This window comes from Bombyx mandarina, chromosome 15 (genome assembly GCF_030267445.1).
Source record: "Bombyx mandarina strain Sakado chromosome 15, ASM3026744v2".
Classification (NCBI taxonomy): Eukaryota; Metazoa; Arthropoda; class Insecta; order Lepidoptera; family Bombycidae; genus Bombyx; species Bombyx mandarina.
In genome coordinates, this window is record NC_143221.1 from 6,735,490 (window position 1) to 6,761,099 (window position 25,610).

A 25,610-nucleotide genomic window follows, 5' to 3' on the forward strand; every position below is an offset into this window, starting at 1 on the left:
TGAGACTTAATAAAAACGAAGAAAATGTTATAAAGTCATGATCATGTCATTAGGTTGTTTGTTTTTGTTTGGCTAGTGCTGGGTTATGTTACTGTAAAATAATATTTATTATAATATTCACTTTTATATTGCAAAAAAACATTAAACTGGAACTTTAACTTTAATTTGTTTTTATTTCAGGTAGGGTTTAAGTTATCCATGAGTGGAGCGAAGTACTTTTAGGTGCAAAAGCACCAAAACTAATTTATATTATGATAGAACAGTTTAGTATAATAAGAGGGTTTAGCTGATGCCACTGAGTCAGAAATTGGATGAACCTCTCGTTACAATTGAGGTGAGGTTTACAGTTTACTGAAATACGGTAATCCCGCCTATAACTCGGTAGATTGGTTCCGCATTATAGGAAACGTGTTGTAGGAGTATTCTCGCATAACGCGCTTGTATGACCCATGTAACGCGTTATGTACTAATGTATTTGTACAATACAACCAATGTTTTTACAAAAAAAACAAACTAGGAACATAAATTTAATAAATTAATTAAATTAAATTTTTAAGAACACAATTGACACAATGTGCAATGTACCCGAAATTCATTATGAATTGTGCAAATAATTACAAATTCACAGTACAGAAATATGTATAACGTGTGAAATCCCCGCGTTATGTGTGGAATACTCGTGTTATACGAGGGACTGAAATCACGTAATTTGAATATGCGTTTTAAGAGTACCGTGTTGTAAGGGAGATTACTATAATTGTTTATTTATTTGATTACAAATACTACAGTTATAGAGTCACTTTGGCAGGTAGATTGCTGACTCCAGCACAATGCAGCAGGCGGTTGATCCCTTGGCAACAACAAGCACGGTGAATAAATTGTTAAAATTTGAACTCTTAGTACTGTTTTTTTAGTATCTAATTTCTTTGTATGTTTACTTGTACAGCCGGCGGCGGAGCCTGTTAATGGTACGCCACCGGAGGATACCCCCCGAAGACAAGGCCGCATAACGAATCAGCTCCAATTTCTGCAGAAAAATGTAATGAAAGCAGTATGGAAACACCAATTTGCGTGGCCTTTCCACCAACCAGTAGATGCAAAAAAGTTAAACCTACCTGTAAGTGATAATCACGTATTACATTCAACGATGGTCTAAAGTAAATACTGAAAAAATATCACAATTTTAAAATAATTATCTTTACATAGGATTACCACAAAATTATAAAGAAACCAATGGATCTCGGAACCATAAAAAAGCGGTTAGAATCCAACTACTATTATTCCGCCCAAGAATGCATCCAAGACTTCAACACGATGTTCACTAATTGTTACGTTTACAACAAACCTGGCGAGGATGTTGTTGTGATGGCTCAAACTTTGGAGAAGCTCTTCTTGAACCGGGTGAGTCTACAGAGTAATATTTCACAAGATCAACTGTAGAGATAAAATTATTATGCATCATTAAAGGTTTGTTTCACTTGTAGATAGCACAAATGGACAAAGAAGAGAAAGAAATCGAAGCACCCTCGAAGGCCGGAAAAGGCGTAGCAAAAAAGCGGGGAACTGGTGGGAGTGCCGGCGGCGGCGGTGGCGGTGGCGGCGGTGGCGGCGTGGCAGTGGCGGCGGCCACAGGCGGCGCGCGGGTCGCGGTGAAGCCGCCGCCGCCACACTCCGCGCTCGTCGGTTCCACCAACACCACCACCGCGCCCACGCTTGTCGCACCGCCGCCTACGCCGCCTGCCACGCATACTGGACTTCCACAACAAGTACGTCTATTGTAGTTTTTTAACCCTTTGATAGTGGCTCTTAAATTTTTTTCACGTGGCGATGCATTAACATACACCTTACAAATTAACATACTTACAAGATTTTTTTATAGTGGATAATTTTAGATAAACAGCATTAATCTATTGAAAGTAGTTTTACAGTTAACATCTAGGAATTTACCTCACTGTCTCGGGTCACCTAAGATAAAAATATTGTGTTCCTAAATCTCAAGACACAGTGGTAAAGGCATTCGAGAAACCAATGTGTGGCGACACTGTTTTGGAAACGCTTTTATAAACTATACGTGACTTTTATTATGTTGAATTTATATTATTTTAAATTATTTCATTCAGGTGGCGTCTCAACCTTCTAGTTTTCATGTAACGCCAACCCCGGCGACTCCGGTTTCGTCGATCCCCACCGTCGCATTATCGCAGACACAACCCGCGAAGGTAGTATTCGATATTAATAATAATAATAATATGGAACATTTACCCAAGCATAAATTTCAAAGAAGTCTTAATCCTCCATTCTTAGTCAGCAAAAAATTTATAACAAAATACATTTACCAAAAATACTAAATACTTAAAAAACACTTTCGTGGACAAATTGAGAGGAACACAAACGATGGGGCGTGGCAACACTAAGTACTGCGTTCTAGCTTTCCCAATACAATTATTAAAATATGAGTAATATAAGAAACTAAATACTAAAAAAACTTGCAATTTTTCTCTATGTATTTCATAATTTTGATAATTTTAGTTATTTTATAATCTTTTTTGACTGATAAGCTAAAGCCAAATTAAAAAACTCAACTATCATAATATGCGTGATATTTTGTTTTATACGCACTTGTTTAATTTCCTCTAAAGGACAATGCCCAAAAGTGGGCCAACTTCATGACAAAACTATTTGTACTTGAAAAACTATGCCTTATTTTTTCATGTTGTTTAGTTTATGTATCAACATTTCTTTCACCCTGGCATTGTTTTACAAAAAAATAAATTACTTATTTGATAACATCCCAAAACTGAGTGCCATAGTTTTTAAATTCGCCAATAGACAAAGGGAAAATTTGCCCATACAGCCTTATAGTAAACTTATATGCTGACAAACGAAAGAGTTGTCTGTGACTTGAACAACAAATTTAAAAAATTGCTAATGGTTATAATTCACAGACTTTTTAGTTTATTGTTGTTCAATTCAATATTTATGTATTGTAATAATAATTATTACTTAAAACCATGAATTTGAAATTAATGATTCCATTAGTAAAAATCTCAATGGCCTACCATTACTCTATTCTTATATATATTTATATTTATACTTATTGTACACAAAAAGAAAATACAATAAAAACAGATTTAAAGAATGTCTAAATACTATGTACAAAGGCGAGCTTAACTCATTCATGAGTTTTCTTCCAGCAAACCATTATCAGAGAGAAATACGATGTATAAGAGGGGAATAGTGTACAATATAAGAGCTATTAAAGCATGTTTTTTAAACTAAGCATTAAAAAAAAATATCTAATATTAAATGAAAAATATATATAAATAAAAATACATAAAACAATAACTTAAATACGATTAAAGTGACAGGAAATGTTTCTTCATTTGACTCTTAAAAACTTCTAGAGAGGAACTAGCACGAATAGGTTGAGGGAGAGAATTCCATAATCGCACTGCTTGTATTGTGAAAGAGCCACTATAGCGACTAGAGCTGTGTATGGGAGTTTTTAAAAGAAGAGAAGTAGCTTGTCGACTAACTTTGCCGTCAGGAATCAGATATTCAAAGCGTTCACGGAGATAGATAGGGGCATCAGGATTGTGAAGAATAGAATAGAGAAAAGAGAGGATGTGGCAATCTCGACGTCGCCTAATCGGCAGCCACCCCAGCTCAGCCCGGAAATCAGAGACATGGTCATACTTCCGGAGACTAAAAATGAAGCGGATGCACAAATTCTGCAGACGTTCGAGTTTATCTAAAAGCAATTCAGAAGCATCTAGAAAACAGATATCAGCATAATCGAGAAGAGGAATTAAAAGCGTTTGGGCAAGATAAATTTTAGTGCGAAGAGGCAAGAATTTTTGAAGGCGTTTCAGAGACTGAAAGGAGTAAACTGTTTTTCTGCTTACTTCGGAAACGTGATTAATCCACGAGAGGTGACTGTCGATGTATAAACCTAGATTTTTGACACATTTCGAATACGCTATCGGAACGTTGTCGTAGAGGATGGGCGCTAACGAGCTGTAATCGAGAAGGCCGCACATATGCCTACCACCAACAATGAGAGCTTGCGATTTCGAAGGATTCACCAAAAGACCAAAGGACTTGGCCCAGTTGTAAATCGCAGAGAGATCCACGTTGATTGCCGAAATGGCAGCCCCAACGTCAGCAACCCTCGTATGACGATATAGCTGCAAGTCGTCTGCATAGAGATGGAAGTGTGAAGATAAAGATTGAGAAATTGTGTTTATAAACACAGAGAAGAGGAGAGGAGAAAGTACGCCACCCTGTGGAACACCCGCAGTGAGGTCACACCACTCAGAGAAAGACTCTTCATAGCGAACCGACTGCGAGCGTCCACGGAGGTAAGAATTAAACCACTGAATTACCGAAGACGAGACATTAAGAGAGGATAGGATACCGAGAAGAATGTCAAAATCAACTGAATTAAAAGCATTGCTAAAGTCCAGTAAAACCAAAATAGTAATTGATTTCCGCTCCATGGCCAAGCGAATATCATCGGTGATTTTCACCAACGCGGTGACAGTGCTGTGACCTGGACGGAATCCAGATTGATACGGACTCAGTAGGTTATTCGAAGAGAGGTAAAAAGACAGTTGTTTCTGAACAATACTCTCGAGGACTTTGGAAAAGATCGGAAGAATAGAGATGGGACGGTAATGGGACAAAGAAGCAGGTTTTGCAATTTTAGGCAAGGGTAGGACATGAGCCTTTTTCCAAAGTGACGGAAAGGAACTGGACTCAAGAGAAAAATTTATTATGTGGCAAAGGACAGGAGCAATTTCCTCCATGATAAGTGTGAACATTTGAAGCTGCAGATTATCACATCCTACTGCCTTGGTGGAAATGGATTGAAAGGATTTTTTAATATCCCGCTTAGCAATTGGTGTAAAGGAAAAAGAAGTATTTAATGGCTTAGAAAGATTTGAGAGATGGTTAAGAGTAGAAGATTTGATGGTGGCATCGAGCGTGACTGGAGGCTTGGCAAAATGCGCATTGAGTGCGTCAATATTCGCCATCACGGTATTCTCCTCAACAGCCTTACCGATACCAAGAGACTTGAGAAATCGCCATACTTGTGTAGTATCGAGATTAGTTACGGAATTGTGAATGTGGCGTCTCTTTGCATCCCTACACAGGCGACTGCAACGGTTGCGAAGTTTTTTGTAGACTGCCCAGTTTTCCTCAGACGAGTTCTTCCTATACCTCATTTTTGCTTTATTGCGCCTACTCATAAACAACTTAATTTCATCAGAGAGCCATGGTGCAGGCAAGTGCCTAACCCTGATTCTCTTGAGAGGTGCATGGTTGTTGTAGAGATCTAATAGTAGGTTGTTAAAGGCAGCAACTTTACTGTCGATGTCATTGCAATTGTAAACAGACGACCAGTCCAGATTACCAGCATCAATCCTCAAACGCTCGAGAGCAATATCTTTGAAACTGCGGAGAAGGAGAAATTTAGATTTGCGTCGAGGACAACGAACTTTGTAAGAAAGGTAAATAAGGTCGTGATAAGAGAACGAAGCTGATAACTGTCCATGCGTTGAAACTTTGGAAGGGTCAGAGACAATAATGAGATCTAAAAGAGAAGGAGTAGAGTGAGGAGCACGATGAGTCGCCCCCAAGGGAAGAGGGTGCATGTTTACAGAAGAGACTAGAGAGAGGAATCGCTGAGACCGTGCGTCATCCCTGATCAGGCAAGTGTTGAAGTCTCCAAGGATCAAGACATGGTCATATATAGAACATACATTTTCTAACATACTTTCAAAAGATGAGAAATAATCAATGTGACTTGAAGGACTATAAAAAACACCGGGAAGTATCTTGGTGTGCTGGATAGCTACCTCTATAAAGAGGTGCTCAGCAGATTGAGTATATTCGCTTGGTGACTGATCAATGACTGCATGCTTCAGATCAGCACGGAGGTAGATTGCAACACCACCACATCCGCGACCCGTCCTGTCATTTCGCAAAAGTTTGTATCCGGGGAGTGCATATTGCGAGGATGGGAGTGAAGGCTTAAGAAAAGTCTCAGAGATAAGCACAGCGTGAACATGGTCTGAGTCAAAGGAAGATAACAGATCAGGAAAATGTGCGTGAACACTTTGAGCATTGATGTGAACGACGTTGAAACATTTAGAAGAAGACGAAAGGGAATAAGCAAGTTGATCGCGTAGATGAGTGGAATCATCATTATCAAACGCACTAGCAAAGCTTCTATCAGAAGAAACAGAAGAAGAACATGACAAAAAATTATCATCAGTGTCACTGTACATGAAATGCTTTAAATAAGTAATAAAAAACAATAATACCAATAAAATAATAAACAAAGACTAACGAAAACAAAAAAATTAAAATTACACCTAATATCCTTAATAACTTCTAAAAATACAAAATATAATATTATCAAACGAACCTCCAAGAACAACAAATTAAAAACAATTATTTTAAATCATCAGTGATTTGGTATACCTACAACTAAAATTGATGGCCAAAAGCCACAGAGCCAAAGTTCTATTGTAAAGGAGGTAGGTAGCATACCAAAACATGTCATTGTGTCAAACTTGTCAAAGTCTTAGCAATGTATGTTGAAATACATGATTATACTTATCTAAGTCTAACCAACAAACACAAACTAAATTAATTTATATATCAAAATTAACAAACGCCAAACAAGTAAAACAGAAAGATAGACATAAAAATGAGTATGGAATACATCAAAGAATTATAACGAAGTAAAATAATTAAAAATAAATATTATGCTATACTTTCCATAAAATAAATAAAGTGAAACATTATTATTTAGGCGGTTTACGGATCCTCTTGTCCGACGTATTCTTGACCTGCAACTTTGTGGTTTTCACGGCTTCAGCAGACTCATCACCAGGCGCTGGTGCCACAGGGTACTGATTTATCAACAGACGGAGCTCAGCGACAGTCTCTATCTTCCGACGTGTTTTATCAGACAGCTGGATTACTATCTTGCCTTCTGATGTCCAGCACTGCTTAAGGCCAAAGTGTTTGCGAGCACCCAGAAACGCATCATGGCGGGACTTCGTCAAGAATTCAGACAACGTTAAACCAGAACCCTTCAGCAACACCTTATTCTTCCAAACTTCACTTCGATGGCTATGGCATTTGAACCTTATTAAAACTGGACGAGGCTTGCTTTTATTAGCTCCAAGATGATGACAAGTTACTATGTCAGTTGAAATAATATGACTCAATTTCATGGGACCTTTTAAAATATCCAAAACAGTAGCTGAAGGGTCTTTATTATTGTTGACCCCATGAAGCAACAGTACTTTTCGACGAGACATCATTTCGTGTCTGTCCAAGCCCAAAGTAAGCAACTCGGTTTGAGTTTTCAAAGCAGTTAGTGCATTACACACAAACGATTTAAATTCAGCAAACTCACGGGATAAACTCGCTATGGTTTTATGTGGGAGATCTGTGGTAGCTGCATTCTTCAAATCTTCTTCGTGTTGTGCCATTCTTAAATTCAGTGTTGTAGACAAGTCTTCCAGTTGTGCAAATAGTTTGGAGTAAATATCCATGGTGATGATAATTAAGTTTTTAGTTTGAGTGAGTTCAGAGGAGAAATAATTGTTGAAATGAGAGTATTAGAGGTCAGTGATCAACCTGGTATCAATAAATCATAACAATATAAGCTGTATTATATTTAAATTAAAATAAATCTTAGAACACAAATTTTTTAGTATTGTCACTTAGACTACCCTCACGAAAAAAACTCTTATTATATATGATCAGAGAGTTTTGGCAGCAACCCGAGTGAAGCGTCACTTGAAGTTTTATTTTATGTTTTTTAATAGCTTATTGTGATGTATAATATACAAATTGGGTGTTGTTTTGTGTATTAAATGTCATTGGAATAAAACTGTGGCTAACATCATAGCAGTGACTGTATTTTTTTTTCAAGATAAAAGATTGCGGAAATTCACGCTCACTCAATGTGCTATTCATCAAGTTGACGTCAAAACTCCCAAAAAGCAATAAAAAGAAATACACCGGATTTTTATTAACATAAAAAATATAACTATGACAGACTAGGCTGTATAGGCTACGCTCTTTGCCTGCTTGTTGGCGAATTTAAAAATAACAACAACAATATCGTTGCCGGCTACCGGATTTCATTTTATTATTATTATGAGGATATAATAATAATAAAATGTACGTAAGGGCTTATTTCTAGCAACATTAACCACAATTAACTTATTTAATACTGTAAATAATGATGAGAGCGATTATTGATTTCGAAGAAAACAATTAACAACTTAATTTTAGCTGCAGAAAAAAACAGATTTCTCTTAAACCTGGTTGAGAATATAAAAATCGCTTTCTGAATATGAAACGATATTTATTTGTCTATCAAATTAAGTTAAAATCATCATCACCCGACAACTTTTTTTAGGGGCCCAAACGCCCATAGAAAATGGGCATTGTCCTTTGGCTAAAATACGTAGGTAATATGATTTATTTGATAAAAAAAAATTATGTTTTAATAAATAGATGCTAGGTGAAAATATTATACTTCATTCGTTCTTAATCCATGTTAATACTTTTCATCACATTGTTGCTATCACCAATTTTTTAACATGTATGTAAACTGGCAAATTTAAACCCAGAAAACAATGAACTTGAACATATTAAAAACATCACTTGATCAAATATCAATGCTTTGAACTTTTGTTTTGTCACTGAGAAAACTAGCCAGTACCATGCATGTATCAAACGTCGAACAGAGGAAGAGTCACATAACATGCACAGCTATTAAGAATATTGTCAGTCACTGTAATCGGACATAATTTTAATAAGTTTAGCAAGCGATATGTCATCATGTCCGAAGTTTGTTGTGTAATATTATAGTAATTTTATACGGAAATAAAACTTCGCACTGCACTTGTGTATTTCGTATTGCGGCTGGTCAGTGTCGGCAGAGTAATAATGTGTGTTATTTTGTTGTCTTTCATAGGTCAAAAAAGGTGTCAAAAGAAAAGCTGACACGACTACTCCTATGGGTAGTTCATTTGAAGGAGGTTATACCACTCCGACAATAGATCAACAAAGTGGACCCAAACCTGCAAAAATATCTACAAGAAGAGAAAGCGGACGTCAAAAAAAGGTAAACGAATTTATAGAAACATAACTGATATCATGTGTCCCTGCGACTGAAGTAATCACACCAAAATTTATCCTGTTAACCACAATTTATTAACGACTATAGGCTAATAGAGTTGGTGACGAAAATTTCAAAATGGGTGGTCTTTCACCTGGTGTCGGAGGCGCTGGAACTTCGCATCATTCAGTTTTGACTCCGCAACTTGCTAAAGGAAAAGAGAAATTGTCCGATGCACTCAAAAGCTGTAATGAAATTCTTAAAGAACTTTTCTCTAAGAAACACTCTGTAAGTTGATGTCTTTTAGTTATAAATCATAAAATTATGGAAAGAAAACTAAAAAAAACATTTTTCTGACAGGGCTATGCCTGGCCATTTTATAAACCTGTTGATGCTGAATTACTTGGGTTACATGACTATTTTGATATCATCAAGAAGCCTATGGATCTCGGTACAGTAAAAAATAAGATGGATGGAAGAGCTTACAAGTCAGCTGCAGAGTTTGCTGCAGATGTTCGTCTTATATTTACAAACTGTTACAAGTACAACCCGCCAGACCATGATGTTGTTGCGATGGCTCGTAAATTACAAGACGTTTTTGAAATGAGGTAAGCAGGGATTATATATTTTTTAATATAATTAATTAAAAAAAAACATTTTTTATAGTTGTTATATTCTATGATTATTGTAATAGATATGCAAAGATTCCTGATGAGCCTGTTCATGTTGCGGCACATGCAGAAAAAGGAAGCTCTGCATCAAGTTCAGAATCTGGATCAGAGTCCGATTCAGAATCAGATGATTCAGAAGAAGAAAGAAACAATAAGGTTAAGATGCTCGAAAAAGAACTTCTGGCATTGCAAGAGAAAATGAGGAAACTCGTCGAGGAGTCTAGTAACAAAAAGAAAGCAAAGAAAAAAATGAAGGAGAAACAGAAGAAACAAATAACTACTGGAGTCACGCCTAAGGTTCCACCCACTCCGGCGTATACGGCCAAGACTAACAATATTGCAGACAACACAGGTGAGATAATTAATCTCAGAAGTTTTTTATATGATTTTTGCAGGTTTCATATTTTATAAGATATAACTATATTATGGAAGGAATGTCATTCTTCTAGTAGTTTATGAATAATAGAATACAAGTGAGGAAATATTTTAATGTACGCTGGAGTTATTGAGAAGTGATGTCGCTTTTAAAGGCGTGATTCAAGAAGTATTCCCGCTGTATTCATATATTTATTTCAATGTGTTCAAACAGTTTCTCATACTGCGGCGACCGGCGGTGGCGTGCGCAAACAGGGTGGCAAGCGAGGACTGGGTGCCGGCGCTACCTCCGGCGGTGCGGCCGGCAAGGCGGCGCGTGCCCCTGCCGCGCCCGCCAAGAAAAAGAGCTCCTCCACGCCCGCTGTCGCGCCTGCGCCACATCCACCCCCGCACAACGACTCCGACGACGAGGACCTCGCCAAGCCCATGTCCTATGATGAAAAAAGACAGCTCTCGCTGGACATCAATAAGTTACCAGGTATGCGTGTTTCTCTATTTTATATTGTATCTAGATTAAACACAATTTCGTTTGTTGTAATGTTCATTTTTTATAGGTGATAAACTGGGAAAAGTGGTGCATATCATACAGAATAGAGAGCCGTCGCTGCGAGATTCTAATCCGGACGAAATAGAAATAGATTTTGAAACTTTGAAACCTTCCACACTCAGAGAATTGGAAAGCTATGTTGCCTCATGTCTGAGAAAAAAGACTCGTAAGTGCATTCGTAAATATTAATAAAAATTAAAGTAAATATTACATAAATGCGTTTCCGTACTCCTAATTATTTTTTTACTTTTAGATCGTAAAGTATCAGGGAAATCTAAAGATGAACAAATGGCGGAAAAGAAACAAGAACTTGAAAAACGACTTCAGGATGTGTCCGGACAGTTAGGAACGCATAAGAAGCAACAACAGAAAAAAGGCAAGTATTCTGAGCTTTGTAAAAGTAACAGAACCTACACTATGCACAGGAAACACAATGTCATCTGTTATTACTACTATTACTACTACTAAGTTTTAGATAATGCATAATTATAGAAGGTATAAGATAAGGAGCACACTGTATAATAAAGTATCTGTAGAAAAGCAACCAAATAGGGTGGCGTCACTAGCAAGTGGTATATTTTCGAAGACAGTACAAAATGTTATTATATTAAGCACTTCAACTCTGCACACTTTGCTCTTTACAACTGTTGCATTCACATCACACTGCTTGCTGTACCATTATTCCAGGGGGTTTAATGGTGTGGGTGGGTTTGGGAATAACGCCACCCGTCACTAATACTGACGGTCCAAGTTCCGATTTTATTGCGTGACGGATCCATGCATGACACTGTCCTTCAAACAAATCCACAAAATAACAGTAACGAAAAATTGAAGTAGTCGTGAAATACGACAAAAAGCACAAACTATGAGGATTATCTAGATAGAGGAAATGTAGAAAAAATTCAGCGATCTAGCAATCCTATTGGAGTGGTAGAGCAGCCGACAATACAGTACAAGACCTCGGCGTCATCTCTAAGGGTGTTGGCGACTTCCTTGCCTGTATGTTTATAGGCTCCCGAAATAATTTAACATCCAAGATCGCCATCAGCTAGTCTGCCCATCTGCAGCCATAAAAATACAAGTGGTCTAGTCAAATTCCATATTCAGCCTCATAACTGTAGCCTTTACATAGATTAGATCGCTTAACACAACTAAATCTCTCCAACCAAAACATCTTAAGCACCGTAGTAAATTTTTCAATTTTGATTTTTTACCTTGCACTCACGATAAACAACTGACAGTGCTGACGAAATATGAAATCTTTAATGGGTTATTGTTACAGAAGGTTGTAAAGAAACTTTGGGTGGTGGTATGTCGTCGTCTTCGAGTTCGTCAGACTCGTCCAACTCGTCTTCGAGCACCGACACCAGCTCCTCGGACAGCAGTGACAGTGAAGCAGGTTAGACATGTTACGTCTAAGCGTCGCGCCACATTCACACTAAAAAAACAGCTAACGCAATTAGCGCGCGATTGTCCTTGTCAATACGAGATTACTCTTGGCTGTACAGTGTTTTATACAATGAGTAAGAACCTTCTCTTAATAAGTAGGCTATCGCGCGCTCAGTTGAAGCTGTACAGATACCTCTGGTACTGTACTGTACTGTACTGTACCATTCAGTGTAAATTATTTTAGTATTTTTTTTTATTTTTTGATAAAGGCATTTAAATTAAGAACATAAATTTGATATGTATAACCATTAAAAAGCTTGAGATACCTGTGTGTACATGATAATGTCTAATAAGGCATTCTAATAATATGAAACTGATGTTAAATTTTTACCTTTGCCAGTATTTTAATGGACAATTTTATGAGTTTCTTTAAAACAACAGGATGCATTTTTCATTGACTCATTAATTCATTTATGTTTATTCTAGTCTGAAATTGTCACATGGGTGTTAAAACAGACTGAGTGTCAAATGATTATTATGATATATTGGTTCTGAATGAATACAGTGTAGTAAAATATCAACTTTGCTTGTCATAATCATCAAAGAACAAATAATGTATTTCATTACAAAGACTCTTAGATAAGTTTTAAATTTATTCAGTCGTAAATAATATTTTTATTGCATCTAAACATACCAGCGCCAGCCCAATATTTATTTAACTTGAGGGCATATTTCGAAGCACAATAGAAATGAAGAGTCTTAAGTAAGGTGCTAAAGACAAGAATGTTACATCTGAGAAATGATTGAAATAGGAAAAAGAAAGTTTACTTCATGTAGATATAAATTTTTTTACGATTTGTGTTGTGAGCATGAGTGACTGATGGAGTTAATTTAGTAAAATATTTTATTACTGTGATATTGGAAGAGATACTACATACGTTTCATATTTAATCAATTAATTCATATTAATGATCAAGTCAAAATATGTAACACATAAAATGTTGGTAAAGGCATAAAACAGTTGTTAATGAGGAGGAGAAGCCAGCTTTGGTGTTGCAGCTGATATTCAATTCAGCGCTGGTAAGGACATTTTTATTTGGTTTGCTTCCATGAACCAACAGAAGATACCTTTTCACATTAATGTTTTTAACTATATCATGTCCTCAACTGAGATTTTTTTTTCATTGGCATCCTTAAAATTTCAGTCCTACTGTTATTAGTAATGATTGAAAAGTTCAGATCTCAGGGTACTTACTAATTTGCTTTCGAGTGTGAAGTTTAATAAATTAGTTAAATATTTGATTATGGAACGGTTCGCGCGGGTAGGTTTAACGAGCACCCGACAAACGTCCAGTGCGTCGCCGCGTGCGTCGTAGCGTCCGTCGTAGCATGCGTCGTAGCGTGCGTCGTAGCGAAGAGGATCGCCGACACCACACGCGCACTACACCCTAAGCCGACCCTAACCGACCCAGTTATGCAAACAATTGTGTAAGGACGGATACCTATTTAGCAAGCAAACATCTAACCAACCACTCACCTCTCTAGTTCTTACAACAAGGATGTAATAAAATACTCTGTGACATGTTGTAGTTAAAAATGTGTTAATGAAAAGGTATGTTTTTATCGGTTTAAATGCTTGAAATATTTCGATGCTTGCTCCTAAAAATATGTGACGTGTGATCCTGTTTGTACTTAACGTATAGAAAATATCTAAAGCTGGCTCCCTCCTTCACACATTGTTTGCAAACTTATTGAAGAACAATTTTATATAGGTTTAGCTGTATTTTATTTATCCGAAAGCACTGTAATTTTAATCTTATTTATTTTAATACAACGAATCTGTTGGAAGAATTAAACCTTTTTTTGTAATTTAAATGCATGAAAATTTCAATGTAATTAATTATCAAAACATAATTTGAGAATAAAAGTATTTTTTTTATAAAGCGATAAAAATATATTTTTTGTACTCTAAAAGTTATTAACGACAAACAATAAATTAAACATACATTTGCAGTGCAAAGATTTTATTTCATGCAGTTTTAAAGTTAGAGCTGTGTCTGACAGTACCTCGTATGTTCCTGATAGTATCTACAAAACAAAGATTTTTAAAAACTCAAATGATACCAACTAAAAATCAAATGAAACAATGCACACTGTCCTTTCTGTCATAAAAAATGATATTTAATCAGAAACTGTAACAGCAATAATCATAACATTTTCTTTTTACATATGTTGTACGTCAATTTAATACTGCTTAATGTTATTTTAACTACTCTTACAAAATTGTTCTGATAGTTCACCCTTCATAGTAGATGGCTTAAAATTGTTAAGCCAGTGTGCAATGATTTTTTTTTACTTATTACATTGATATTCATTGTAAACTACCTTAAAAGAACTGAGTTTGTTTATATTTAAAAACTTGGAAATTTTTATGATAAAAACATACACACAGAAAAATTGCTCTTTGGTATGGCCTAATTAATTTTGTAAAGGTGTTTTAAATTTTAGATAAATAATCTGATTGTAAATACTTTGAAAACATCACATTAAGATTAGGTATTGAAATTTTAATGGTTCCATGAATGAGTACAGGAAAAACTTGTGCATTCAACACATCATAAATATATGTTTTGTGCCTCCACTTGCATAGAAAATTGAGAATGAACTGTCCTAAGTTATCCATCACAGATGCTTTGTGATGTAAATTATTATTATTTATTCAGTGACTGATCATTCGTCATGTTTTTTAAAGTTTTAATTCTGCTTTTAATTAAATTTTATTGTGTACGTTTTTTAGAAATCAAATTTTAATATTAAAATTATTTATTGTTAAAGTCTCTTTTTTTATGTAAATGCATACCACTTCTGATATTTGATAATTTGTTTTTATAAGTACAATTACAGGTTGCTTCAATAGATCTTATTTAAGTGTAAGTTAGTTAATAGAGAGCGTATATTATATTAGAGTTCCTTACTTCCCAGAGGGGTCGAATGAGATGAGAACAAAATGATTCAATATATATAAATGCTAATTTCCATGTATCGAAATTTTTTGTCAAATTTGCATACGCCATCTGTTTTTTATTTTGTTTTTGTAAATGATTTGTACTTGGCATTGAAAACATTGCTATAGAATTTGGGTGTAAACCACTGTGAAATTATTATATAACGTGGTATTTGAATGAAAAAAATGGGCACTTGACAGTTTAAAGAATTAACTAAATTAATACAAGGTGCAATTAGCCGTTCGAGCGCATAATTTACTTAGTAAGTTAAATATAGATAGTTGCATTATGTGCATATAAAAACACCGTGCGTGTCTATGTAGGATTGATTTGATCAACTCATGACTTATGATGTATTAGAATTAAGAGTGAGTCGATAAAACTTTGTATATATTTCAATATAGAGCAGTTTTAAGTAAATCTTGAGACTTAAAATGAATTTCATTTAGCCAACCTTGAGATCTGAACATATCCCTCTTTAAACCCGCAACATAAAACCAAGCAATTATTACAAAACTTACAAGTCGAGCTTCTCCTTCTCAAGAACATATAAAACGAAGCTTTTCTTTGTTATCTTGATTTGAATGCAGAAAATGTGAAAAGTGGATTGGTTCAATTCGTGGACATTCATCTTGACTACCATTCGTTCACTAACTTCGTTTCAGGCACCGGTCCCAGCAGGACACCCAAAAAGAAAGCAAAGAAGCCACCTGTGCAACAACCGCCGCAAAACGTAACTATCTTTCCAGATCTCGTTTCATTTTCAGTTCGATTTTCTTCGTAACACCAATTTATGAATAATTTTAGAAGATAATAGCATCGGCTGCTGCAATTTCTGCGACGGTACCGACGAGTGTGTCGAACGCCGCCTCTGATGGCGGAGGGCCCGCACCGCCGGACGCGAAGCCGGCTCCGGAACCCGTCGCTGCCCCGCCCGCCGTCTCCGTGCCGTTACCCGCCGCCACGCCGCCCGACGCCGTGCCGCTTCCCGCCGCTGCGCCGCCCGACCCCAAACCGGACCCGAGAAACGGTCTTGACAAGATGGATACCTCACATTACATAGATCCTATTGAACGCTCCCTGGCCAGTTTGGAACGAAGCTTAAAAGCCGATGTACCCATGGACGTAAACGTGAGCGTCTCGGATTCATCGATTCGTCTCGAAGACGACTTTGCTCTTCCGAAACCGCAGACGATTCCGGATGCGGCGCATCAGACTCTTATGGCGCAGCTCAGTGGCATAACTGAAGTCGCCCGGGTACCAGAACAGATGAAAACTGATATTTATCTACCCGCGCACAACGGTTTCGTTGAAAAAAACGCGTCGCAAGACCGCGATATCATACGACCCGACATAAATCCTAACATACCCAATTTGAGTAATGTGACCACGGTATCGTCGATATTTGATCCCATCTCATCGACACCCTTGCCGATTATTTCACAGTCTCATCACAATATGTCTAGTGCCCCTAGCCCTATAACGCCCGCAGTAAAGAAAGAAGACAGTAAACCTTTACTGACCCCCAAACCTATTGAAGATCTCATGGGTGTTCCGCTTGCGATGGTCAACAATTTGCCTGATCGAGCTAAATATGAAATAGACAAAAAAATGGAAGACACAAAAAATTCAAATTTTGCTCAAGCATTTAAATTGAAACAAGAGCAAAATTTAAAGAACGCAAGTTCTTGGTCGTCTTTGGCTCAGGCTGGCAGTCCTCAAAGTGTACCAAACATGGTAACCAACAATCAAATTAAGCAGAAACCGGTTATGGATAGTTTTCAGGTAAGATTAACTTGATGGTTTGATGTGCCTTTAATTCAATTTTAACTATTGCAATAAGGAAACATTTGAATGATCTAAAAGGGATAATAAGACTTGCAGTAAATGTAACACAAATACGATATACATTTTTAGGCGTTCAAAAAACAAGCAAAGGAAAAAATTGATCGGCAACGAGCTTTAATAGAACAACAGGAATTAAGGAAAAAAGAACAAGCGGAAAGAGAAAGACAAAGACAAGAAACGGAGAGGCGACACCCAGATGAAGAAAAATCAAGGTAGGAGGAGACTTTTGTTTTACTTAAACATTTTCACACATCGCTTCGTAAGTATGATGATATATGATTGATTAAAGAATAATTGTAACTAGCGGTCCCCCAGTAGTCGAAGTTCGATTATAATTAATTGAAATCATAAGTTTGAACATTATTTTGGTTCTATTGTCAAAGACTATTTATTATACTTCTTTATTCACAGATTTCGCCAAGACTACACTATTCACAAAATCAAATAATATTAAAGACAAACATTATTATCTATTCTCAATTTGACCGCAGACTTTTAACAATAAACTAGAATATATAATAATATATGTGTGCGTGTATCACATACGTGGTAGTGTGTGTATTTTTATTGATTTAATGTAATACATACTACCATTCTGCACTTCTCTATATATCTCTATAAGTGTAGGAAATTTCACAATCCTCCGTCCGCGCATTTTCGTAAAAAGGGGTACAAAGGTTACCATAGTTACTAATAAAATGTGAAAAACATGGCATTGCAATAGCGTGATGATTCAATGATTGTTTAAAGTGGGATTTTAATCTATAAGATCGCGCGATAGGGGCATTTCAAAAGGACTCAAACATTGTAACTACAGCCTGGGGATTTCCCTGATCGTGGCCTAACTACTACTACTTTTATTTATAATAAATTATTCGGCTTATTAACAGTTTGATTACATTAACTGTAATATGGCGTTTACTGCGAATGAATCAAAGAGCGTATATCGTCAAATAATAGAATACGGTTTTGTATAATTTCTATTAAACATTGTTTTATTTCGCTCAGTTAATAAAGTTCAAATTTAAAATTGACGTCAAATCATGGTATAATCTATCGCAATTTACCTTAGCGCGGTTTCTTACCTACATATAACAAAGTTACAAAAGTTAAGTTTGAAAAATCAGTATTTATGTTGGTTTGCGTTCGATTTCTCGCGGCCGTGGTCGATACGAAGTGAAAAAGGTCTTAAAAGGGTTTGTTTTTCAATCTGTCAAACTGTACCTGTTTAGGGTTGGTCAAGTGAGTAGATCGGGTGGTAAAGTGGAGAGCGCTGAGGTTTCCCCGCCGAGCGGGTCGCCGGTGGCGCGCGCGTCCCCGCCGGCCGCCGCCGCCGCCGCTGCAGCCGCCGCCGCCGCGGCTGCCGCGAGCGCAGACAAGCCCGCCGCCTCCGAGAGAGAACGATTACGTCTAAGAGAACAGGAACGACGTCGACGAGAGGCGGTGAGTAACCATTCGTCTTTTAAACTTTCCTATTTCTCACCTAAATTTCAAAATTTGCTCGACATTCATTTCGGATCCTCCCGAACCACTAACGGTACTTTTAGGTACCTCAAGTACGGGTCATCGTTCTCGTCGAACCCGTCGCTTGCGACGAAGGGCTCGACGAGTAAATAAACCCTCAGACACAGCCCACTGAGTTTCTCGCCGGATGTTCTCAGTGGGTCGCGTTTCCGATCCGGTGGTAGATTCTGTGAAGCACGGCTCTTGCTAGGGTTCGTGTTAGCAACGTCGTCAGGTTTGAGCCCCGTGAGCTCACCTACTAGTTAAGGTAACGCTGAAATAGCCTCTCAAGGCTCTCAGCTTAGGTAGGAAAAAAAAGCTCGACATAGTCTAGTGTCGTTTCTTTTCTAAAGTAAAAACTTTAAACGACGAAAATGTCGGACAGCTAGTAAAGCCGACTGATGTTATTATGATGAAAAAAAACCGCAAAATTATGAATTTAAAATTATTTTTCAGATGGCAGGACAGATAGACATGAATATGCAAAGTGATATGATGGCGGCTTTTGAAGAATCACTTTAATGTAGTTCAGTGGACGTTTTATTTTTTTGTAAATATAATAGATAATCTTATAAATATTAATAATGCAATCGATGAAGTGAATATGAAACTCTGAGTTGTTATGTGGTCGTGTAGTGCGTTTATTTAGACGGTCGATGAGCGAGTGGTCAAGTGCTGTGAATAGATATACACGTTTGAAACTGTTGTACCAATATAGATTTTTGTGCTTGTGTATTTGAGCCTTTATTAGTGGACTGCATTTTAATTTACGTGTATCATAAGTATATATCTAAGCTCCTAAACTAAAAGAACTCTCTTTACAAGTGTAAGACTATTTATACAGCGTTCTAAGATGACTTCTACCTTCCAACATTTGTTTTATATAGAATGTAATGAATGACCTACTAATGACGGCTAGGACGGTAGAGATTAGATTAACATAAATCGATAATATTTTAATATATAAGAAAATCGACTAAAAACCATGAAAATTATCTACACAATTTGACGAATTTTCTCATTGCATGTTTTACATAAATAAAAACGTAATACAAGAAAGCTAAATAAATATCTCTGGATTATCACAAAAGTTGCAAATTCTAGAATAAATCAAGCGAAATAACACATTTCAATTAAAATAAAATCTGTAAAAAGCGGTAAAGTTTTTGTTAAATTTGTGTCGAAAAAACCATCACTAGGGACTATGGTATCATGACGTTGCCTGCCGGCGCCTGAGTTTGTTCCTGTCCTCCCGCGCGCTACCTCGTCTCGCGGTCGCGTAGTGATGGGCGCATGCATTGAATAGTGACGCGCCACACACTCCCCTCCGAGACCGGAGGTCGTGCCATTAATTTTTTTTGCGTTATCAGTGTGGAATGTTTTAACGACGCAGGGAAGATCTTCCACCGAGCGGTTGGTCCTCTAGCCCAAAAGTATCGTAGGGGGAACATCTGTCCATCTTCGTTCACCATGAGCCATAATTGATGCTTTTAGTGTCCGGTGCAGTCATTCAATTACACCATTTGCTCCTGGATGGTACGCGGTGGTGTGACGTATCTGTGCTCCACAAAAATCGGTGAATTATTTGAAAAGCGCGGATGTGAACTGTCTGTGAATATTTTTTTTTATACTTCGCAGCTGGGTGTCTGTGCTTATTAACAGCATTAAAAAGTTGACGACGCAGGCTCAGAGGTACCTATGAACGAGGTTTAGGCTGAGATACGTCGCAGTATACTTCCAAATGCGAACCAGGGATAGCTTTACGTTGTATTTTTCAGGGATGATTTCCTACTAGTCAATAGCTCTTTCAGCTCCCCATCTTTACTCTGTTCTCTTGCTATCTCTTCGCTGCTTGGTGGAACCGAAGATATTGTCTATCCGTGACAGCGTATCTGCGGCCACATCATCTTTACCGGAAATGTATCTGATATCCGTAGAAAACTGCGATATGATATCCATTTGATTGTGCTGCCTAGGTGAGCATTATCTCTCTCTGTGTACAAATGCATAGACAAGAGGTTTGTGATTATAGTGAAGTGTCGACCCTCTAACATATACCTATAGTGTTTTATGCTTTTGTACATTGCTAACAACTCACGGTTGTGGGTGCTGTACATCCTCTGTGCCTTGTTCAATTTCTTTGAGAAGAATTCCGAAGGCTGCCACTCACCAGAAATTCTTTGTTGCAAAACCGCACCCAAGGAGGCCGTGTTAGAAGCATCGGTCGGGTGAGCGGTGAATTTAAAGCTGACTGGACCAACAAAGTCGAGCGTGATATGGTGTCCATGTTATTTGTTGAGGATCCTTTTTGTTCGATCCAGCTATAGCTTCATGTAATGATGCTTGATCATTGGCAGCTTGCGGAATGAAGCGTCTATAGAAATTAAGCATACCGAGGCTTACAGCTTTTGGCGGGGTGTATTCTTTTTGTATAGCTTTTACTCTCTAAACTGGTGGTTGTATACCTTGTGCCGAGATATTACACCCTAGGTTATCTGAATTTTTCCAAAAGAGCATTTAGCTTCGTTTATAAGCAGTCCATACTCTTGTAGGCGCTCAAATACATTTTTTAAATGTTCCGGATGTCCAAAATAGAGTTTACAACCTTCCTTATGTTCTGCAATACATTCGATCACTTCAACTGTGTTCGCACCTCGGACTGGTTGATAATATCGATAATATTTTGCGCATGACTTAAATCTCCAAATTACTTTAAAAAAAAGTTGAAAAGAGAACCAAAAACATGCAATAGGATGAATTTTAATCTGTACAATCACAAAACTTTTAATTCATATTCCTAAAATTGAATATTATGTATTTCTACTTGATTTACAAGCTTAAGTAAATAATAATATTACAGATTAGTATCTTGACTTATCTTAAACAAGACAGCCTCATTGCAAAAAACGACACACGCCCAGTTTTCACAATTAGGTATTTAGTGAAATAGTGTTCTCAAATTTTGAAACTGGTTCACCAAGCTTAATAAATATCATTACAAAACCGTGCTAAAACTAAAGTTTAAGTAGCTATAGTAGATAGCTAAATAAATTTAGATAAACTTTATTATATGTTACATTTGCAGCAGCACAGAAATTAAATTTGAAACTGTTAAACCATAAACAATTCTATATTTAAGTTTAGTTTTGAATAGTAACAAATATTAAAAAATAATTTGTTGCCATTGTGAACGTTATTATCGTGTATTTCATTAAAATATAATATCAAGGAAATAATATTTACTTTATAAAAAAATAATAAGAAATGCTTACTTTGATTTTTATAGGAATTTAGTAACAGAATGAATTAAGTTTTTGTGTTGTCAACAGAAACCTTTTCAGTCTGTGACTTTTCCGTGGATTTCAGTGCTTAGTGTAGTTAGTCTGTTATAACTTAATTGATAATATCTCATATAGTTTATTTAAATGCCTTCAAAATCATGAGAAGCCTTAATTAATAATGTTTTCAGACTTTGTTGCAAATATTGCATTTTATTCGAATACGCAATATCTATATATATAAAAATGAAACCCGTTTTCCGTTGTCACGACATAACATGAAAACGGCTTGACCGATTTGGCTAATTTTGGTCTTGAATTATTTGTGGAAGTCCAGAGAAGGTTTAAAAGGTATAAAAATATGAAAATTCTCGGAATTAAATAAAAATAACAATTTTGTTTTCCCTTTGACGTGTCCCCCGTCGGACGGATTCCTTTTGTTTGTTTTAAGTTTATTCTATATAAAAGTTTAGGTCTTTTATTTATCGATTGAGGCACTACGAAGTCTGCCGGGTCAGCTAGTATGTATATAAAAACAATATTAATTTTGTACTATTGACAGTTTTATTTTACATTTCTTTTAAACCAACCTATCGGTTTATGTTTAAACCATGTACAACCAAAACATATCTAACGCAAAACAAATCCTAATAAGAGAATTAAGACGTTAATTATAAAGAAATAAATAAACGACGATAATTATAATAAACGTTTATGTTTTTTGTAATGAGGCTGAGTAATTATCATGCACGTGAAACATTTAAATCGTTTAAGCTTTACGACCCAAAAAAGAAGACTTAACACTTAGATGGGCGGACGACCTCACAGCCCACCTGGTGTTAAGTGGTTACTGGAGCCCATGGACACCTACTTTGCCATGCCACCTACCTTGAGATATAAGTTCTAAGGTCTCAATATGGTTACAACGGCTGCCCCACTCTTCAAACCGAAACGCATTACTGCTTCACGGCAGAAATAGGCAGAGTCGTGGTACCTACCCGTGCGGACTCACAAGAGGTCCTACCACCATTAACGGTGCTTTTATATACCCCAAGCACCGGTCATCGTTGTCGTCGAACCCGTCGCTTACGAAGAAGGGCTCGGCGAGTATATTAACCCAGAGATACAGCCCACTGAGTTTCTCGCCAGATCTTCTCAGTGGGTCGTGTTTCCGATCCGGTGGTAGATTCTGTGAAGCACGACTCTTGCTAGGGGTTGTGTTAGCAACAACGTCAGGTTTGAGCCCCGTGAGCTCACCTTCTCGCCCGGTTACGCTGATATGGTCTCCGAAGACCATCACCTTAGGTAGGAAAGAAAAAGGGGGCAATTAGGAATTTTTACTACGTCAACTCATACCTCTCACCTCGATGATGGAGGACTTCTTGGTTTATAAAATTTCATGTAATATAATCCAACCAATAAAAACTAACAAATACAAAATTTATAAACCTGGGTGGGTAGTGGTTTTGAAGTCGTCATGAAAGATAAGACGTCCAGTACATTTGTATCGAGCGACGCTACTGTGCCGTCGTTCGAATTCCAAGCAGGTAATGGCAATTGTCCAATGAAATATGCCCCTAACATAGTTTCACTACCTACCTAACATTGTTTATTTTATGTAATACTTTTCGTGTACCGTTTTCTACCCGCTATGTTAGAAATAGGTACCAGTAAGAGTTTGTATGATTAGTGTTAATGTCTGTAACTCTTTGGTCACCAAATAACACCAGGCCGGCTGTGAGCTCTTCCGCTCATCTAAGCATTAAATAAAAACATGTAGTAGTAGCAGTTAAAGAGAAGAACTTCTTTTAAAACTATACACTTTAAGAGATCTTAAAGAACTCTGTAAACGTATGAAGCGATGCTACTATGCCAGTGTTTAAATCCCGCAGGCTGATAGATATATTTTTTTGTAATTAAATACTAAACTCATGATAACGATTGACTTCAAAAAATGAAGACATACGTTGTGGTAGGCACCACCTAGTTTAGCGGGGAAACAGAATGCCTTCCGGTCTTATGAGCGAGAAAGCCGTCACCCTATACAATTAGAACTTAGATCTCGAGGTAGGTGGTGGTGGCATTAACATTGTGATATGTAACTTGTTCACCAGTCTATGCAATAAAATGGGTCAAACTCAAGATAGGCGGCTGCATTGACTTTGCATTGTCCAAGTGTTACGTGAGCTGGACTGCCCATTTATCACAAAAAAGTTGGTATTAAAAAAAACAAAAATGCTGTATGTACTACATTTCTTTATGTAGTGGTAATTATGCTAGAGTGACAAAGACCACTGATAGCACCGCCAAATCGAGTCGGTTAATTTACAATACATAATAATTAATATATTAACAGTATTGTAAATTAACAGGATTACTATACAAATTGGTCCTTAGTGATGGTTTTTGGTGAAAACAAAAAAAAAGTCAATCTTACGTCAAGACACGAAATTATTAAAAACATCCGTTTTAAAGCTTATTTAATTTTAATGTAATTGCGAGAATGTATGTAAAATTTGCTTAATAGACGTAATCCAGTGATATACAATTAAATCTATATCATTCATGTAACACTTGTTTATGTTATGAAATTTTGCAATTTATTCCTTCACTCTAATCACATAACTTGCAATGAGTAAAAACGTATTAAATGATTATATTTATATTATAGTGAATGAAATTTTTGTTAGAAACTAAATTTTCGATAGATATTACGTAGATGTTTTAAAAGATTTTTTATCAGTACGCTGTTTGAAAGCAGATCAAATGTCATACATTTGATTTGAAATATATTTTCTTTCATAATTGATTATGTCTTTTGTGTTTGTAGATAGATTCTCCAGTGGATAACTTGTAGTATAATAATTTAAACGTTTTAGGTAACTTTATAAGCTATGGAACATTATACCGATCACAGGTTATTACAAATTATTGTATATTGTTAAGAAGTTTTTAATTTCAGTCATAACACGAAAACTCTAAATCAAATGTAGATAATGAAGTAAAATATATTGACATTCCACATTGTATTACGTTGTTTATCTTGCTTTTAGTACATCGTTTATGTTGGAATTATTTGACTACTCCATCCATTTAAGTACTCAGTAAGTATTGTTAACATAATATTTTTTAATATCATGCCTTGGTATGTTATAGGTCAAAAAAAAAAAAGAAATATTTGTAAGTGTATTGAAAAGAGCAATAAAATTATTGAGATTCTTCGTATTTAGTATAATCTGAATTGTGAGCCCGAACCCCAAAACTCTGCTTTGAAATAATTCAGATGTTTCATAGCTCTTTAGACAATATAATAGAATATATCGAAGCCGGAAAACACGTTTTTCAGTAGTACCGTAGTTTCGATCATGCATTATAAAGATATATTCATATTTTGTCACTTATAAAAACCTATGGAGTGCTTTCTGTTGGTCCAGAATCGTACGAGAAGCAGCAAAAAGCCAGAAACAAGTAATGGGAAAATTCTGAAATGTGTATTTTTTTTGTAAAAAAGAAGATATACATTATTTACAAACTTGCATACTTAGTCTGGCTATAAATACTGTTACAATTAAAAAAAAAAAAAAAAACTATTGCAAATAACATTTATTACAGTGTGTTAGTTTAATACATAAATATAAAACAATTTAAAGTATAAAAAGCTTATGCGAAGTGGTCTCCATTGGCTGCAATACAGTCCTTTAAACGTTGAGGCTAGTTATCAATAGAAGCACGCACTCTTTCCATGGGAAAATTTTTCACTGCCAGCCGTACGGATTGTTTTAGGGACTCCAAATTATCATGGCGTTTAGAGCAAGCCGTACTCTCTAAAACTAACCATAA

At 36.4% G+C, this 25,610-nt stretch overlaps 2 protein-coding genes across 5 annotated transcripts in view; one reads left to right on the forward strand and one right to left on the reverse strand.

The window, feature by feature from the left end:
- LOC114247133 (bromodomain-containing protein 3) overlaps positions 1-24,799 on the forward strand; it is a 31,752-nt gene extending 6,953 nt beyond the window's left edge. Inside the window, exons 3-21 of one of the 4 annotated variants that reach the window (XM_028179998.2) lie at positions 181-334; positions 813-869; positions 947-1,117; positions 1,207-1,401; positions 1,485-1,766; positions 2,121-2,219; positions 9,011-9,160; positions 9,263-9,442; positions 9,515-9,762; positions 9,849-10,177; positions 10,415-10,678; positions 10,755-10,913; positions 11,001-11,123; positions 12,030-12,146; positions 15,807-15,874; positions 15,949-16,926; positions 17,059-17,201; positions 18,222-18,432; positions 18,949-24,799. In XM_028179998.2, the coding sequence (XP_028035799.2) occupies positions 290-334; positions 813-869; positions 947-1,117; positions 1,207-1,401; positions 1,485-1,766; positions 2,121-2,219; positions 9,011-9,160; positions 9,263-9,442; positions 9,515-9,762; positions 9,849-10,177; positions 10,415-10,678; positions 10,755-10,913; positions 11,001-11,123; positions 12,030-12,146; positions 15,807-15,874; positions 15,949-16,926; positions 17,059-17,201; positions 18,222-18,432; positions 18,949-19,014 (3,885 nt within the window). In that variant the 5' untranslated portion in view covers positions 181-289 and the 3' untranslated portion in view covers positions 19,015-24,799. Of the gene's footprint in view, positions 1-180; positions 335-808; positions 870-946; positions 1,118-1,206; positions 1,402-1,484; positions 1,767-2,120; positions 2,220-9,010; positions 9,161-9,262; positions 9,443-9,514; positions 9,763-9,848; positions 10,178-10,414; positions 10,679-10,754; positions 10,914-11,000; positions 11,124-12,029; positions 12,147-15,806; positions 15,875-15,948; positions 16,927-17,058; positions 17,202-18,221; positions 18,433-18,948 lie in introns of all 4 variants that reach the window. The other 3 variants (XM_089732698.1, XM_089732699.1, XM_089732700.1) reach the window with 3 other exon arrangements.
- On the reverse strand, positions 6,649-7,764 carry LOC149501442 (uncharacterized). Its single transcript, XM_089732708.1, has one exon. The coding sequence runs from the start codon at positions 7,572-7,574 to the stop codon at positions 6,816-6,818; it is 759 nt and encodes a 252-aa protein (XP_089588834.1). The 5' UTR covers positions 7,575-7,764; the 3' UTR covers positions 6,649-6,815.
- Positions 24,800-25,610: the final 811 nt, after the last annotated feature.